Here is a 17,973-nt window from a genome sequence, read left to right on the forward strand (position 1 = left end):
TTGCTTTAACATTTTGTAATACAGCAGTTTAAAGGTCTGGTTTTAAGTTAGTTAATTTTGACACCTGGTCTTAATAGCTAACCTAGTTGAACATAATAATTTACAAAGGTATGTAGCTCCAAGTAGAAAAGATACATCATAGACTATGCTTATTATTAAATCAAGATACTCATTTTAAAAATTCCACCCATCAAAATTTTTTGCAAAGGTTTTTATTATAATTTGACTAGGAAAATTTCCTCTCATGTGGAAGTAGAATGCAAGGGACATGCTTTACAGCCTTTGACATGGGGTGAGGGAATCTCAAGAGAAGAAAAAAATGCTTTCCAAAGGTATAGATATTAGCTCCTTGCTGACTGCTCAAATTCTTTCCCCACTTCCCAGATCTCACATCTGAAAGGTAGCTGGTGCAAGAAGAAAAAGAAGACGACTGAAGCAGGAAGATGCAAAACAGCTGGTTGGGCCATCATTTCCTGCTAATGGATAGCCTTCACCATTTCCTTCCAAGCTGTGCAATGGGTTTTGTGGGATCTTGGGATTAGAGGTGCAGACTTGAGAGTTATGTAGTTGTCATTAAACCTCAAACCCACTAACTGCTCACTACTTATGAGCTTATAAGCTGTTACTGATATTCTCAGATTCTCTTTGCTCTAGTTCCTCCTGGTTCATTGGGAATCTTTGTTCTTCGGGAAGGTGGGGAGAGGGAGAAGGAAGTGAAGGAAAAATTTGAGCAATCAACAAGGAGCTAACACCTGCACCTTTGGGAAGCATTTTTTACACTTCTGGGATTCTTTCCCCACCATATGTCAAAGGCTATAAAGCATAAACAATTTCCTAGGAAATACTATCCATCCAGAAAATGTAGAAAGTCCAGACTAGGGGAAATAGATGATGTGTCTAAGGGTTATGGTCAAAATAAAAGGGGAGGATAGAAGCACAAGATGCCAGGCAAGGAATGATTGCCTGTCCACCTTTCTGACTACCTGGAAAGGAGCTCCAATGGTTTAATGGCACAGCCCATATGATAGAAAGAGGGAAAAGACTAGGGCCTGCTGGAAAATGACCTCCAGGATTTTTGGAAAGGAGCACAAGGTAGTTGAATGTCCACTGATTACATTAACTGAGGAAGGCATCAAGGCAAACACGAGGACTATTTGTGCTGCTCTCTTCAGTTTCGATATTTTCTTTGAATACGTAGAGCTATGAAGATGAATGCTTTATAGCACATGTCAAATACCAACTCTTCTGGAAAATATTCCCTTTCTTTAAAATAAATAATCACCATTGATCTCTTTTAACTTTCCCTAAAATTGTTTATACTTTTCTCATGCACTCACTGGATATTAGTTTGTTTTTTACTTATCTGTATATGTATTATACCCTCAAATTAAAGCTTTCAGTTCCATGAGGGGAGGTCTGTGTCTTTATCTAAATTTCATATCTGCTCCAATGCATAGTTCAGTATATAGCACATACTTAATGTTTAATCCAATTTAAATTGACCCCACTTCTAAATAATAGATTTTAGTCTAAGATATTTATAAAAATGTCTGAACTTATAAAATACATTTCTAGCAAAGTTTTTAAAAATAAAATTTCCCTGGAAGACATGAAAATATGAGAATGTTTCTACTGAAAAGCCATCATTACACTTATCATAAATCTTTATAAATCATAAAACCAATTTTTTTTCTGCCATCTAGACATGAAAGAAAACATGTGCTTTGGGGCACAAAAAAAACTCATAGAATATATACTGTAGGTCCTGACAACATTGTTACATATGTAAAATCAATATTGCTGAATTACAGCCTATACTGAAACCTATTGATTTCAATAAATATTTTCTATGTAGACTATCCAGACTGTAAATCCTTATGAGTCCAAAGTTCTAGAAAGCTCATCTAAGATTGTTAATACATATATATATATATATATATATATATATATATATATATATATATATAAAGAAATAAAATCATCTTCAATTCTTCAGTCCCTCATACCCCATATATAATCAATTGGTAAAAGCTTATCAGTACCACCTCCACAACAGCAAGTTAGCTTCCATTCTGGTAGTTATCATCCTAGAGCCAGCCCTCATCACCTCTCATTTAGATTACTGCAAGAGCTGCTTAATTGGTCTCCCTGCCTGAAGACACTTTCCTCTTCAATGTATCCCCTACATAATTACCAATGTTTTTTTCCTAAAGCATAGATCTGACTATGTAAATGCCTTGTTCTAAGTGCTATAGTGAGGGGCAGCTAGGTAGTGCAGTGGATAGAGCACCAGCCCTGAAGTTAAGAGGACCTGAGTTCAATTCTAACTTCAGACACTTCCTATCTATGTGAGCCAAGGCAAATCACTTAACCCCAATTGCCTCAGGAAAAAAACCCCATCAAAATGCTATAGTGACTCCTTTTCTAGCATGAAATATAAACTTATTGTCTATTATTTGACTTCAAAATAAACTGCTCTTCATGAAGGGGTAGCTTGCATTTTTGTGTCCTTCCAAAAGCTGACCTTCATGTCTAACATGCATACTTTTTCTCCAGCTTCTGCTTTAGATTCCAAGCTTTTTCCAAAGCTTATCTTATTCTTTAAAAAAGGACTTTCCAGATACTTCCAGCTACCTTGGCTATGCTTCCCACCTTTCCAGGACCCTAGACTCTGTATGTATACAGTTTGTATTTACTCATATGTATACAAATCTTTTGTCCCAAACTGAACGTAAACTCTTTGGGAGTAAGGTCTCTCTTATTTTTATCTCTGTATCTTTAGCATCAAAGATATTATATATCTGGTGCACGTTAAGCACTTAAAACTTTCAAAGTATCCCTGGAAAACCAAAGACTAAAAAAAAAAATTTTACATCTCAGCACGTATTTTCAAAAAAAATGCATTGATCCTATGACAAATAGTGAATAAAGAAGTAAAATTCACAAGAGAATTGGAAACTTGATATAAATTCAAGTTATAAAATATTTTTACTCAGGACCTACTACATGCTAAGCCCTGAGAATATAAAGAAATGCACAAGACAGTTTCTATCTACAAGAAGTTCTTAGTCTAATGAGGGAGACAACATGTAAACAGTGACATCCAAACAAGATAACTTGAAAATAATCTCAGAAGAAGGCACTTAAGTGAGATGAGGAATGACTTCTTGCTGAAAGTGAGACTTTAAGCTGAGACTCAATGGGAGCTAAAGAAGCTACAATCAGTAAGCAATGAGAAATAAAAGGAAAAAAATAAATCAGAAGGCTAAACTATTAATTCCCAATTTCTCTCTAAATTTTCATCTTCAAAGGAAAAAAGCCCTAGAAAAGTCTGCACAAATTAACCTCAATAGAAAATTTTTAAAAATCAGTTCTAAAATATAGGCAAACTACTAAAGAAGTTAGGCAGTGCAGTAAATTAAAGTGCCAGGCACAGAATCAAAAAGACCTCAATTCAAATCTAGCCCCAGAAACTTACTAGTTGTGTGACCCTGAGCAAGTGATTTAACTTCTGCCTCAGTTTCCTTAACTATAAATTAAAGATAATAATAGCACCTAACTTTCAAGACTGTTGTGAGGATCAAATTAGATAATATTTGCAAACACTTAGAATACTGTCTGCCATTTAGTAGGTGTTTCCTTTGAAACTTAAAAAAAATTATCAAGATCTATGCCATTGCCAAATTGTTTCACATATTTAAATAATAAAGGCATCCAATGTAGCCATGATGCTGAAAATGTTACTGTAAATAAAAGACTAAGCAGCACAGAAAGTTTGGATTAGGAGAGTAGCATCTTAAAGTTTCCTATTTCAAAGCTGATCCTCTTATACAGGTTCATTTATAGCCAACCACCTGCACAAATGCAAAATTTTAGGTGGCTAATAAATGTCTATGTTAGCAAAAAATTTTCCAATATAGGAAGTCGCCAAATTTGCCTTTACAGAAAATAATTATAGTAAAATTTAAGCATATGTAGTTATCTAAATTATTTATTCTTAGATAAATCAGATAATTAATATATCATTTATGAACTTTCACACAAGTTATATAAATTGACTTTCAAATTCAATCCTACCCTACCTTCATCTTGGCTTTCACTATCTTCGGTGTCACTTTCACTGTCTGCTTCATAACCTTCTTCTTCATCAAAAAATTTAAGAGTACCATGGCTTTCCTCGGTTTCTTCTGAGAGATCACCTTGCTGAGATACTGAATCTGACTCAGTCTGGTGCATCTGTAAGATGAATGTGCTGTTAAAAAACATGCAGCACATAATTTATTCATTATTGAAAAAAGTTTACATTTATTTGAACAAAGTTAATATACTGATTTTGAAAAAAAACACCTTTAACAGCATACTGTGATATTATATGATATGACAATTATATATTACATGTCCTATGTAGAATATATATCATAAGAAAAAGTTATGAAAACACCACTGTAATACTTTAATAAGTTAATTAAGAGAAAGGGACTCTAAAACTTATTATGAAATTTTGGCAAAGCAAGGAAATAAGATCTTGTTTTCAATGGTAGGAGGCAACATATCAGAGGGAAAAAAAAAACTAGACTTATAATCAGATGATATGGATTCAAATTCTTGTTTACTTATTGGGTAAAAAGTCATTTCTCACTTTTAGGGATTCAATTACTTCATCTATTAATTAAACTTGTTAAACTAGATAATCTCTATGTTCCCTTAATGCTCTAAAATGCTATAGTTCTTTATAAACACAGAATTATGGAAAACTCATACCAAATCTTCATCTGTCATAATAAAATTAGATATAATAATACAAATTATATAATCTATGAAACTGAATTAATACTTCTCCAAAAATGGGTTTAATAGATGAGGGAGTGTTATGGGCCATAACTCTGTACTTGAAACGAAGATTCTTACAAGGCGCTAACTCAGTGGAATTGATAAGACAATGGTTATATAATTTAGCATGCAAGTTCTCTAGTTCAATATGATTGATTTAATTTTACCACAAATAATGGTTCCCTAGTGATATAATGATTGGTTTATACTCAGTATACTGTAAATAATCTAATTATAATAGAGCATATAAACTGGGACAAACTCAGCCAGGGTGAGACTCAGAGAAGACAGAGCAGGAGGCAGGAGCTTAAGCTCTCAGAGCCAAGAAGAAAGATTCACCCCATCTCACACCATGGTGGTGGCTGGCCTGTCCTTCCGCATTTCCTCCACTGAGACCAACCTAGCCCGAGCCCCAGGCAAGGAGTAATAAAGAATTTAGACTTTAACACCTGGCTATTTTCGTGGTGATTACTGAAAGGAAGGCTAGTCCAGAGGCCTCCAGAAAACCAACCAGAATACTACAATGGAGCATTAGTTAACCAAGAATTATTAAAAATCACACACACACACACACACACACACACAGAATTGTACAGGAAACTTATTCATCCTTGCCACATAGCATGAAATTACTAAAACTGAAATATATTAAATGAAATATTTTTATAATTTAATAATCACATATGCATATGTACATGTGTACATATTTAAGTTAATTGATTTAAGTTAATCAATTTTCATGAAAAACTATCTATAGTTATATATAATAAATAATTAATGAATAACATCCACCAAATGAAACCACAAATCCTTAAAGTATTATGAGAACTAAATTGACTAAGCCAAAGGACACAGAAATTAGGAATTCCAAGATAATTAACTTTTCTGCAGAGTTTTCTATGTTATAAGATACAAACAGACAATTTTACTTTGTTAAAAGGCAATTCTGCATTATACAAAACATTTTTTAAAGAGGCAAATTCTGCCCTTTTTTCTTAGCATATTATATATCATATTACTTGCTCCTAATCATATTACTTGTACAGAACCTAGCCTTGCCTCTACTCCACATCACTGCCCTGAACATAGATATAATTATACCTCACCTTCATAGTTGGTCTTCACCTTGGCAAAACGAAAACCACTCATACCTTTTCAAATTTCTCTTCAGAATGATTCAAATCTGCTGAATAATTCCCCAAAGCTACTCGAAGCAGTGCATCCAATAAAGGTTTAGCTAAATCAGTTTCAACCACCTTTGACTGCGAAAGATGGTCTTGTATTTCAAACAATATACTTTCCACAGACAAGTTCTAAGAGGGAGGAAAAAAATAGAATATCAAATATACGTGTTTTTAATCATTTAGTTACAACTAAATTAAATTAGAATTAATTCTGATTTACTTCTTAACTAATTAAGATAAAAAAATCACAAATGGATAAATCTCTTCTGCTATACTTTATATTGAACTTTTAAAAATCTATCCCTTTATTAATCATCTTTATTTATAAATTTCAGTTTATCAAAAATTTTCTATAAATATTTATTAGGCTTCAAATTATTTTCACAATTGGAGCTTTAGTTAACCTCCCTTTAAATCATTCTAATCTCTTCTCTCAAAGCTCCCTAAAATATTAAGAATTATTTCCATTCAAATATTATCATTTTCTTGAACCTTTTTAGAAATTTCATTGTCATCCTAGGATATTCTATGGATTTTTCCATAGGTAACTCCTATAAATATTCAAGGGACTAAATGATTATACTTCTCTATCATTTGTCAGTAGTACATTGTTTTATACTATTACCTATTTTGTCATGTGTTAAGGTCAAAAGCATTTATTAAGAGCTTACTATATGCTAAACACTAGACTAAGTATTGCCAACATAAACAAAAGCAAAAAGCAGTTCCTGCTGTTCACAAGCTCATTCAAATGGAGAAGACAACTATGTACAAAGGGTGAGAAAATTTTAGGTAGAACTTAAAACCAGGAGGCAGAGTTAACAAGGGACAAACAGCTAACAAGGAAGAAAATTCCAGACATAGATACATCTAGAGAAAATGCCTAAAGTTGAGAAATATCGCTGGTTTGAAAAACCTCAAGCAGGCCAGATCCCAGGACCACAGAACTCATTGTAGGGGGTATGGGATAAGAAGATCAGGGAGAAGGGGATAGTTTATAAAAGTCTTTAAAACCCAAACTGATAATTTCATATTTGATCCCAAAGGCAAAAGTCACTGTAATTTACTAAATAGGAGATGACATGGTGATATGCTTTAATTAATTTGATAGCTGAGTAGAAGATAGACTGAAGTGGGGGGGAAATCGAAGCAGGGAGATTAACTGCAATAGTTCAGGTATAAGGATCTATATAAGGGCGATGGCAGTGTCAGAGAAGAGGACAAGTAGTAAAAAGATGTTACAAATATAAAATGGACAGAACTTGTCAAGAGATAGAATGTCAGGGTGTACCCTGACAGTGAGAGAGAATAAGAAATGATGATACCTAAATCATGCCCCCAGTAGAAGGGGAGTTAGGGAAAAAATCATTAATTACATTTTGGACAGGATGAATTTAAGATATCTATGGGGACATCCAGTCTGAAATGCCCAATAGGCAATATGAAGTCAAGAGAAACTACAGGTCAAGAGAGATGTTGGGACTGATTGATAGATTTCCGAATCATGTACATATATATATGATAACTATATATAGCTTTTCCATCTATATTTAAAAATTTTTTAGAGCAAAAAACCTATATATTACACTTCTCACTCTGTTCCACAGTGCCAAACACAATGCTATGTACATAGCACATACCTGATAACTGTCAATTAATACCCAGAGGAAAGGGAATTTTCATAAAATTGTTAAATCAACTATTTTTCTTAAGATTACATAGCAAAACAACTGAAAAAAATGATTATTACCTGATTAGGTAATTCTACTTCCATCTTTTGTTGATCTTTAGTCTTTGTACTGTGAAGACAAATAGTCAGAAGAGCTTCTAATAGTCTTATACTTTGAAGTGTGCACTCATGTTCTTGACTTGAAGATACTTTAGGTTCAAGAGTTGCTACAGAAGCTGAGATTTTACTTAAAGGTTCAGAAACAATTTCCTGTGAATCTAATTGACCTAAACTTTTAGTATTCTCCTCTAAACTATCTGACACTAAAGAACTTAACTCACGATCAACACTTAAATGTACTGCATCCTCATCCACTGCCATTTCAGATCGAAAATTTTTCTCTAAATCTTTGTTTTCATTTACATGTAAAAGACCTTTCTCTTTTCTTTGTTCTTCTTTGTCCCTTGAGAGTTTTTGAATTATCATAATTATTAACTTATAACACACTTGGAAACCTCCAAGTTTGTGAAACTGTTTCTGAAAAACCGAATTCAACATATAGATCCAACGACACATGGACCAAATGTCTGCTGCTCTATGGATATGTTCTGGAGAAGGTAAGATAAGTATCTCTGGAGATAAATATGGTAGCATACGACTCAGAGGCTCACTAGCTGTACTATCATAGCCAGAAGTATCTTCTGAATCATTGGTGGAGTCCCGATCACATTCAGCTTCTTTACTAACACACAAAAATGCCACACAGAGGAATAGATTTATCATGTTGATATGTATATCCTGACCAATGGTCTTCTGTTTCTTTGGACAAATTTCTTTAAGGCCAGCATAAAATTTGCTAAGACTTTGAGAAGAATCTGAGCATACTTGTTGCTTAAGTGAAGAAGTAACTAAAGATGAAATCTTCTTTTCATGGTCTATTCCATCGATTTCTGGAATCACTTCATCTTTCTGCTGCTCTCCAAAGCTGGTTATTAGAGTTTCAAATGCTTTTAGGGAATGATTTCGAATACCATCTAAGTAATTTAATTCAATCATTTGATTTACTCCATTACAACTTAGAAATAAGTCTCTTATAACCCTATTAAAAAAAAAAAGTATACACAAAAATGTTACATATGCAAAATTCTATGTTTCCACACTAAATTACACATTACTTCATTCTAAATAACTACCTTGTTCATTTCTTATTGAATAAACAATTATTAAAATATTTTATGGAATAAAAACATTCTTAAAAGGGAAAATGATTAAAATACCAAGAAATACCATTAGAGACAAAAAAAAAAAAAAAAAAAAAAAAAAAAAAAAACAACAACTAAGCAACCTAGATCTCAAATACCATTTTCTTTGAAGTGCTGAGTATTCACAGTTTAATTTTTAGTGATCTGTAAGTGTCCAAAAGAGACAGTGTTACACAATGAAGAGAGAGCGGTTTAGATAAGGAAGACTTGGGTTCACAGTACCACCTCTGACACATATGATTGTTTGATTCTGATCTTTTAACTTCCTAATGCTAGAAGACTATTTACATTCAAACTTGGAGTAAGAAGGCTGAAAACTTGGCATAATGATGTAGAATAAAATTAAATATTTGTGTTCTTATAAAATGGTTTCTTCCCCAGTTTTTAAAAATAAATTTTACAAAAACATAAGATTTCACAGCAATTAGCAAAGATGCACCCTGAAAACATCAGCAATTAAAGTTTTTGTATATCTGTTTGTCTTTATGCATATATCATATTTAGATCAATATAATGAGAAGACTAAATATATTCTAACTTAGCAAGTTGTTCATGATTTTGAAATGTTCTCAAAATATACACACACACACTTTTCTTCACAGCAATAACAAGACAGGGCAAATAAAGAGGTGTCATTAATTCAAAGGACTATATTGGCATATTAAGCAATCAAAAATTGATAGCATTTATAACCATATTCGTTTTCTAAATTCTACTTTTAATGCTTCTTCATAACATATTGGTGTCCCTGGGTTCCTACCAAGTCAAAGCTCTCATAGACCAAGAAAGGTTTCAAAATTGGACTCAATGATGAACTTATAATTTGTCTAAGTACTAGTCTTATCTCTCTGGGGAGTTTTACCTCAAGGTTGACCATAAGGAATTTCAAAAACCATCTATTAAGCTGTATCAGTACCATCTGGAACACTCAGTATCATCTGGAACACCATATAATTATAAAATATATATTTTTGAAGCACTGATATATTAGATAGTTATCTAGAATTATCTATGTAGCCAATATTCCTAAACTGAAGGAGATATAAGTGGATAACTTATTGTAGGGAACGCTCACTGACATAAAATGGAATCTTATTTGCAACTTTTAGTTTTAGAAAATTGCCTGGGTCCCTAAAAAGTTAAGTTAAAGGCCTATAAGTGGAAGGGTTGGAACCCAAGTGATCCTGATTTTAAGACTAACCTTCTGAAGTGATATCTTTTGAACAAAAAAAAAAAAAAAAAAAAAAAAAAAAAAAGGTGGTTTAGAAATTAAAAGGAATTCCCCTGCTGCCTAAAAGAGCCCACTCCAAAATTGGGTATTAAGGAACCCAAATTTTATACTGGTAACTCCAAATGCCAATGAGCTATGTTCAAAAAGAGTACTTATAAGTTGGTTGTTTGGAATTGGGAACACTTTTTTCCTCTCATAGAAATGATTTTGAAATGGTGTTAAAACTACCTAGGGTAGCCAGCCCACAAAAGTCCAGTTCATAATAAAGTTTAGCTATAATATGGATGGCATTAACTTGAATTCTGGATCCTAGCTGACCATGAAATAACAAGGAAAAGGAAATTTTCTAACCCTCTTTCATGGATGTCAAGCTTGTGCTAGAAATCATTTTGTAAATACTCAAAATTTATCTTTGATACTTTGCTATCTCCCTTTCGATACTTCTTTTCTTATATCCTAGTGCCCTTTCTTCTTAGATGATCATCTTTCTAATATTTTTCCTTCATTGTGGCATTCAATCAGCCCTGATTTACACTGCCCCCCCCCACCAAAATTTTCCATACTCCTAAATTATTTACTTCACCCTCCTATCAATATTTCCATTTCCTGAGTAAGAGAATTCTTAACTGTGTGCTAGGATGCCAATCTAAATGATTTAATAACTCTATCAAAGGCTACTTCTTAATAGTGAGTCATCAACTGTGGTATTTCTATCCCTGAGATATGACTGTACATATGAATCATTTGAGTTTTTATAATTCAAAAACTGCTAATGTTGTTAAATGATAGAAAATTTAATTGTAAGCTTACTTTTTAAGTTAAATACTGTATGTTTTTAAGGTGGCAAAGAACAGCAAACAAAATAGGGACCTGATGACTGAGGAATAGCTAAAAAAATTATAATACAAGAATATAATGGCATATTGCTACACTATAAAAATGTTGAATACAGAGAAAAATGAGTAGACTTATATGAACTGAAAAAAGCAAAAGTCTTGAAAAAAGCAAGCAACAATGTAAAACAATTTATAACAATGTAAAAAAACCCCAAAAAACTGAACTAAATACTGTGTAATTTTGAGCTTGTCAAAAAAAAAAAAAAATGAGTAGAAGAAATGTAACTTCACCTTTATTTTCCATAGAGGAAAGACGACATATATGGAAAGCAGCATTTAATGTGGGACTTAGTTGATATTTTGGTTAATTATGCTGAATTACCTTTCTTTTCTCCCTTCTCTTTCTTTTTTTATTCTTTGCTATGAGACATAACCGGGGGTTTGGAAGGGACAATATTTGGAAATGAAAGTGATGTAAAAACAAAACATCAATTTTCTGAATGAAGTAAAAAATATTTAGGCTAAGAGACCTGTCAAAATGACATTTACTGACATAAATGATGATTATTCTACTGAGTTGACATTTACTGACATAAATGCTGATATACTACTGAGTACTCATTAGTAAACTACAATTACTGAGGGTTTTCATTTATTATTAGGTCCAGTAGCTTAAGCCAGTCAGCTGACAGAAGACTGAAATTATGCCAATAAGAAAAAATATATACAAACCTGGATTTCAACAATGTAGGCAGAGTCTGTAGATAAATCTGAAGTACTTCTAGAGACAAACACTGGCTATGATAGTTATATGCATCATGTGATGAAGTAACACCTAGCTGTTGAGAATGATGGGCTAATTCAACTCCTCTTTGGAGCACAGGATTAAATATATAATTATACAATTTCCATTGAACAACTGCATTGCCTTTCTGGATTAAATTGCAAACATGACTTGCAATATGTACACTGTGTAATCTGTCATCTTCAAAAACAAGACTTTGATAAGCCTCTAAAGCATCCCATTTCCATAAGAGGTCTTCAGATCCACTACTAGGCAGTATTCCTTGAAATTTGTACGATGGACTAGATAAAGCTGAAGCAAAATCGGCTTTACATGAGTGTGTGTGCATTATCTCTTCTAATTGGGCTAGCTGATCCTGGTCAAAAGTACAAATATTACAAGTTGCGTATTTAGTCTTTTGAGATATCTCTCCTCCTCCTAACTGATCCAAAATGAGTTTGTTAAGGATGTTCAATATGGGCTGTTGAAAATGTTTTAACTTTGGCAATTTAAAAGCATGAAGCAATGGAATGATTACAGATTTGGGATCCATACAACAGCATATTCCAACATTATTAACCCCTGATAGAATCTGGACACAAGTAGTGTTCAATGAAACTTTTTTTAATAAACATAAGCACTGGTGAGCACATACTGCAATACAACAGCACCGTTCAGGATAATAAACTTCTCCATCTGCCATCTCTTCAAATGGATTTTTGGAAATCTGGTTTTTGAAAGCAGAAACTAGAAGACCTGAAAGATCTCGATGATGATGCATAAAGTGAGAATATTCACATCGTCTATGTCTCTTTCTTGTACACACTGACTGATGAAGTTGCTCAGATTTCACTTTTTTGACAGTGCTGATTATTTTCATAACACTATTTATTAATGTTTTCAAATGTTCTGAAGCCCCAATGGAAACTTCGTTTCTTGAAACCAACCATTCCATCTGAAGAATTGATGTTTCAAATAATTTAAATCCATGATGCTGAATAAATTCTTGAACCAAGTCCATGGCTTGACTGAAATAAAAAGGATTTGAAGCTGCACTTTGAAGGCAACAAATCAAAATCTGCAGAACCCCTTCCAGAAGCTCAGGCAGAAGAAGTGCTCTATGACGATACCTTGAAAATACAAAATCTTCCTGAACTTCTTGTAGTGTTTTCTTTGGCCTTGGTGCAAAAGGGTCAGATTGTTTTTCCAAACAAGCTCTAATTTTTAAAGCTGCCCTAAGTAAATCAATTAAATTTTTTCTAAGACTTTCTGGCATAGTCTCTGCAGTGTTTATATCTATTGACATAAGATGTAATACAGTTCTAAAGAGCATTCTTTGAACCAAAGCAATGGGTTCTTCTGTCCAACCTGTAGAAACTACTTCACTTTCCAAATTACCACTAAGACTACAACAGTCCCCAAAGCTTGCTAAGAATTCAGTTAATGTGGGCACTACAGTGGCTGCCAGAGCAGAATTGTGATTCAAGGTAATATCAAACTTACATACTTTTTCTAACAGAGACAGCAAAACATAGCATAAGTCAAATGGAGAGTTGTTCATATTGCTAATAATAGAAGAGGCAGCTGATTCATTTAATATTTCACTGTTTGCTTCATGTCTTGGAATAATTGGGGGGGCATTTTCTAATGTCATAGTATCAGGTCTCGGTGTCTCTCTGGATAGAGGTTGGTGTTCTTTAGGTGAAGATGATAAAAAACATTGCAGTAGATTGGATCGCCTGTGCTTAATCATTGCTATGCTTTTGTCATCAGAATTGGCTTCTGAATCTGAGGTGGACAGTTGAGATTTTCTTTCATCCCTTACAGCATAGCGATGGGTGGGTTTACGATGACGTCTACTTTTTCGAGATATACTTGCTTTTGTGCAAACCTGACCAGTTTGGGTACTTCCTTCTAAATGTGTTTTTTCCTGAGTATATCTTAGTGAACTTGAATTTGTTTCTTTGGTCCAGATAATATCAGCTGAGAATGGTAGATTAAAATCTAATGGAAAGAAAAAGGTGCAAAATACCTTAAATTTAAATACTTTCTAGTCAACACTAGATTATCTATAAAAGTATTACCTATGTGGTGAGTTTCTTTAAATCACAGAATCCTACAGAAATTTCTTTAAAAAACTTAAAGATTTATTTCCCATATATTTTATATCTTGGGCTGGCTACTTCTAGTCATACAAGCTTTTGAAACAAATTTTGCCCAAACACCAGCTGGGCTCGGGATATATGAAAAGGGATATTTATGTCCAATTTTTAAATTAGATACCGTATTCCAAAGCCAAATGAAGATGAATTTTTTTTATTGATTAACATTTACTATTTTTCAGCCCTAGCAGTTTTCTTCCATTTTTTAGGCTCCTATGTTTTATTTAGAAAAATGTCTTAAAATTTTACCATTTGAATATTTACATACCCTGTGTAGTCATTTAACATCTATAATACTAAAAGCTCTCAACATAAGACTCCAATGGTTATTTATCATAAACTATTTAAACATAGCATCTCTATTCTTCTCTCTCCACACTAAAGAGTTTATTAATAGATGATATGTATGTGAAGCATTGAGATTTGCCAAACACGTAACATATAAAAACCAAAAAATTACCAGCTTTTCTTTTGCAAGTCACTTTTAATATAACTTTATAACTTTAATATAACATTCTTACTTGAATGTCAGTTGTAATTTGGAAAAAAAAACATAAATCAGAAAATAAAAGACTGGCTTTTTTTCCCAAAAGAAAAAGGTTGGAAAGCAGCAAATTTGGAGCCCAACAAACCTAAGATGGGTTAAAAAATGCAGTAAGACTAATTCACAACTGGAACAATAGTTAACAGATATAATTCTTTAAATGCTCATTTAAGTACTCAAGTTAGCAATTATTTATGTACGGGTCTTCCTAATTCATTTTTTTAATCAAAAGTTAGCATATCAATGAGTAAAAGATTATCTCTAGAACTCATATTATGGGCTAAAAACAACTAGTGTCAATCAATCAACAATCATTTACTGGCTTACTATATTTAAAATTAGCACATTTAAGATATAATATGGTAAAGGATTCTGTGATTTAAAGAAACTCACCATGTAAGTAATACTTTTTTCCAAAAATCAAAAAAAAAAATCTCAGGCTTCACAGTTTTTATTTCCAGAACTAAAATATTAATGCACATAAATCTTTTAAAAGTAAAGTGTACAGATTATTCAAGTAAAGTCATCTGTAATTCAAGTAAAAGCATCTCTAAGTCATGAGTTAGAAAAAACAATATTTAAGAGTTTAAGGATCTGATTTCTCTCTTCAAAAAGTGCTTCTTCCATTGGCCCATGTCATACACCCATCTAAATTTACTTATTTCATCTAAAGCATTTTCACTATGTTTTCTAATTTATTTAAGTGTTCTTAAACTTATACTGATTTTAAGTAGTCTCAATGGGCTTTACTTGGCTAAGGGAAATCTATTTATCTCAAAAGGAAAAACTCTCATCATCATGTTAAACAAAAAATAATTGTATCTACAAACCTATTTAGAATATCTTCTTGGTGCTTTTTTTAAAATAAGCATTCATACAGAAACGATCATCTTAACAGGAACTTTGAACATAAGTGGTTTAGCAAAGAAAAGAAACATACCTATTGCTTTTTCTTCTTGAACAGGTATCTTCCATACTAGTGGAAGGAGGGATAAAAGTAGGGTAAGAAGTTCTTCTCTACATGTCAGTGCCTGTATCGGAAATAGAAGAATTCTTCAAGTTATGAAGTTTTATGAAAACACCTCCCAGAAACAACATTCTTTAATTTCTTTAAGTAGATCCCAAAAAAGTCTTTCTTTCCAGCTATAGTGGAGGAGAAATGAACTCTCTCAAATCTTTTAATTTAAATCCATCCAAGACAGCTGTACTGTTTGTTGAACACCACTCTAAGAAAGCTTTTCAATATATAAACCACATTGAGAAGGCAAAAAACTTATTTAGCACATTCCTGCTGGTGTTTTCACAAACATCAGATATTGCCACCTCACAAGCCAAAAGAATTCCTCACCAATGGTAGAATTCACTAGATGAAAATTAAAAGTTAACTAAGCCTTGCTAACTACGCAGACCAATAATATCATGTAAATGAGAAAAAGTTCATCACATTCATACAATTAAAAAAAAAAACTCAAGAATTAAGTATTTTTAAATGTGTCAAAAATATTTCTACTTTGAATCTTTTTCAGAAGAAGGTAAGGTGTAAGTCCTGAATAAATAATAGTAAGATAATACATTATTTGTCAATAAGGACAATAACTACCACTGTGATTCAATTAAAGCTTATTATGTGAATAATACTGTTGAACTCTTGGAACCCCTAAGATTGAATCTACAAGAATAATATGAGTTAACATCACAGGAACACCTTCATGGAATCTCAAGAGAAGAAGGGACCTTGAAGTCTTCCTAGTCCAAACTTTAACTTAATCAAAAATCTTTACTATAACATCTCCAACGAGTGGTTACACAAACAACAATCTACTATTTACCAAGAGGACAACTCCTAATTACTAAGCAAATTTCCTCCAATTCAAAGTGAAACTGACGAATTTATTGGATATGTATAAATTGTTGGGGGTTTTTTGTTTGTTTGTTTTTTAGTAATAAGCAAAAATCTTCAATTCCTCAACCCAACAAAACTTTAAATTCTAGACCCTTGAGAACAAAAATTTCCAAAAGAGTCTCATTAACACTTGCAAATCACCAATAAAAAGGATATATTCATGAATGCCTCATACACTTTGAACTAGAGCCCACTAGGAAATATACCTGAATCCTTAAAAAGCAAAAAGCAGCCTCCAAATCTATGACAATTCCTGATATGAAATTCTGTGAAATTCTACCTGATTTGAGGTCTGGTAAAAAATTAAGGAGACTAAGAACTAGAGGACATGGTAAAATATAACAGAATTTTCAGAAACCTCAAGTCCCTGTGAAGTCATAATGTAGGCAAGCTGTTCTCCAGCTTGCCAGTTGGGTCTTATTTTACAAAAGGAAAACAGGCAACTCATCAATATATCCTGACCACACTGTGTATGCCTGTCTAGTGCTCCCATGATAGAAGCCAATTACTACATGAAATGTTCTTTCCTCTCCCTTTTCCTAATTTCTTCCTTCCTACCGAGTTCTTCTTCCCTACCTCAACTTTGATCTCCTTTGAAACTAACTTACCCAACAATGTTAAGTATGATCCTGAATGAAAGAAAGTGGATATTTAATGAACTAAAAGGCTTTTCAAGTATTTGTGACAAAAACAGCAGAATATGAAGGAAAATAAGATACAGGAGAAATATAAACATTAAGGACCAATTATAAAGGACTCAATAAGGTCAAATTATTTTCTTCTTATATATGAAAATATTGACTTTTAATAGGGGGAGAGCAGATAGTGCTGAAACCTTATTTACATCAAGACTGGGTTAAAGAGGGAAAAAAATAAATAAGTTCACATAATATATATATATATATATATAAGAGTATAATATATGAGGTATATAATATTATAAGGGTATATAAGTGTTCTAAATTCAAAATAATACTGCAAGGGGATAGGGATGGGAGGAGAGGATAAAGAAGGGATTCCTGGAGGGATAAGTAGTTAAGGAATGGGAGGGCAAGTAGCAAGTTAAAATAAAGCAGAGGAGTAAAGAGGAATAGAAATAGGGTGAGGAAAAAAAGGAGAAAAATATACAAGTAATTTCCTTAGAAATGAATGGGATGAATTTATCCATATAGTGGAAATTGATCACAGATAAAAAATTTGAGTTCAACAATATTTTGTCTTCAGGAAATGCTATAAAATGAGACACACAAACACAAAATAAAGGTCGGGAGTAGAATTTATTATATAAAAATTTATATGAAAATATTTTTACGTAAAAAGGACAAGAAATCATGATTTCAAACAAAGTTAAAGTTAAAATACATTTAATCAAAAGAGGAAAACAAGAAAATGATATGGTCAGCCATATTATTCAATATTGTTTTAGACCATTTAAAATAACCAGACAGTATAAAATACTCGACAATATAGCTGCCAAAACAGACACAGGCACTACATAAATATAAATATAAAATACATTTTATATAAAGTTAGATCTAAATAACTGAAGTAATATTTGTTGTTCATTG

The 17,973-nt window shown here is 32.5% G+C and overlaps 1 protein-coding gene across 7 annotated transcripts in view; it reads right to left on the reverse strand.

Moving 5' to 3' along the window:
* LYST (lysosomal trafficking regulator) overlaps positions 1-17,973 on the reverse strand; it is a 221,227-nt gene that overhangs the window by 142,362 nt on the left and 60,892 nt on the right. For all 7 annotated transcript variants that reach the window (XM_031966940.1, XM_031966938.1, XM_031966939.1 and 4 more), the window contains exons 4-8: positions 15,443-15,533; positions 11,745-13,800; positions 7,765-8,782; positions 5,982-6,143; positions 4,083-4,236 (exon numbers count right to left, since the gene is read on the reverse strand). In XM_031966940.1, coding sequence (XP_031822800.1) covers positions 4,083-4,236; positions 5,982-6,143; positions 7,765-8,782; positions 11,745-13,800; positions 15,443-15,533 — 3,481 coding nt within the window. The remainder of the gene's footprint in view (positions 1-4,082; positions 4,237-5,981; positions 6,144-7,764; positions 8,783-11,744; positions 13,801-15,442; positions 15,534-17,973) is intronic.

Source organism: Sarcophilus harrisii, chromosome 4 (assembly GCF_902635505.1).
Source record: "Sarcophilus harrisii chromosome 4, mSarHar1.11, whole genome shotgun sequence".
Classification (NCBI taxonomy): Eukaryota; Metazoa; Chordata; class Mammalia; order Dasyuromorphia; family Dasyuridae; genus Sarcophilus; species Sarcophilus harrisii.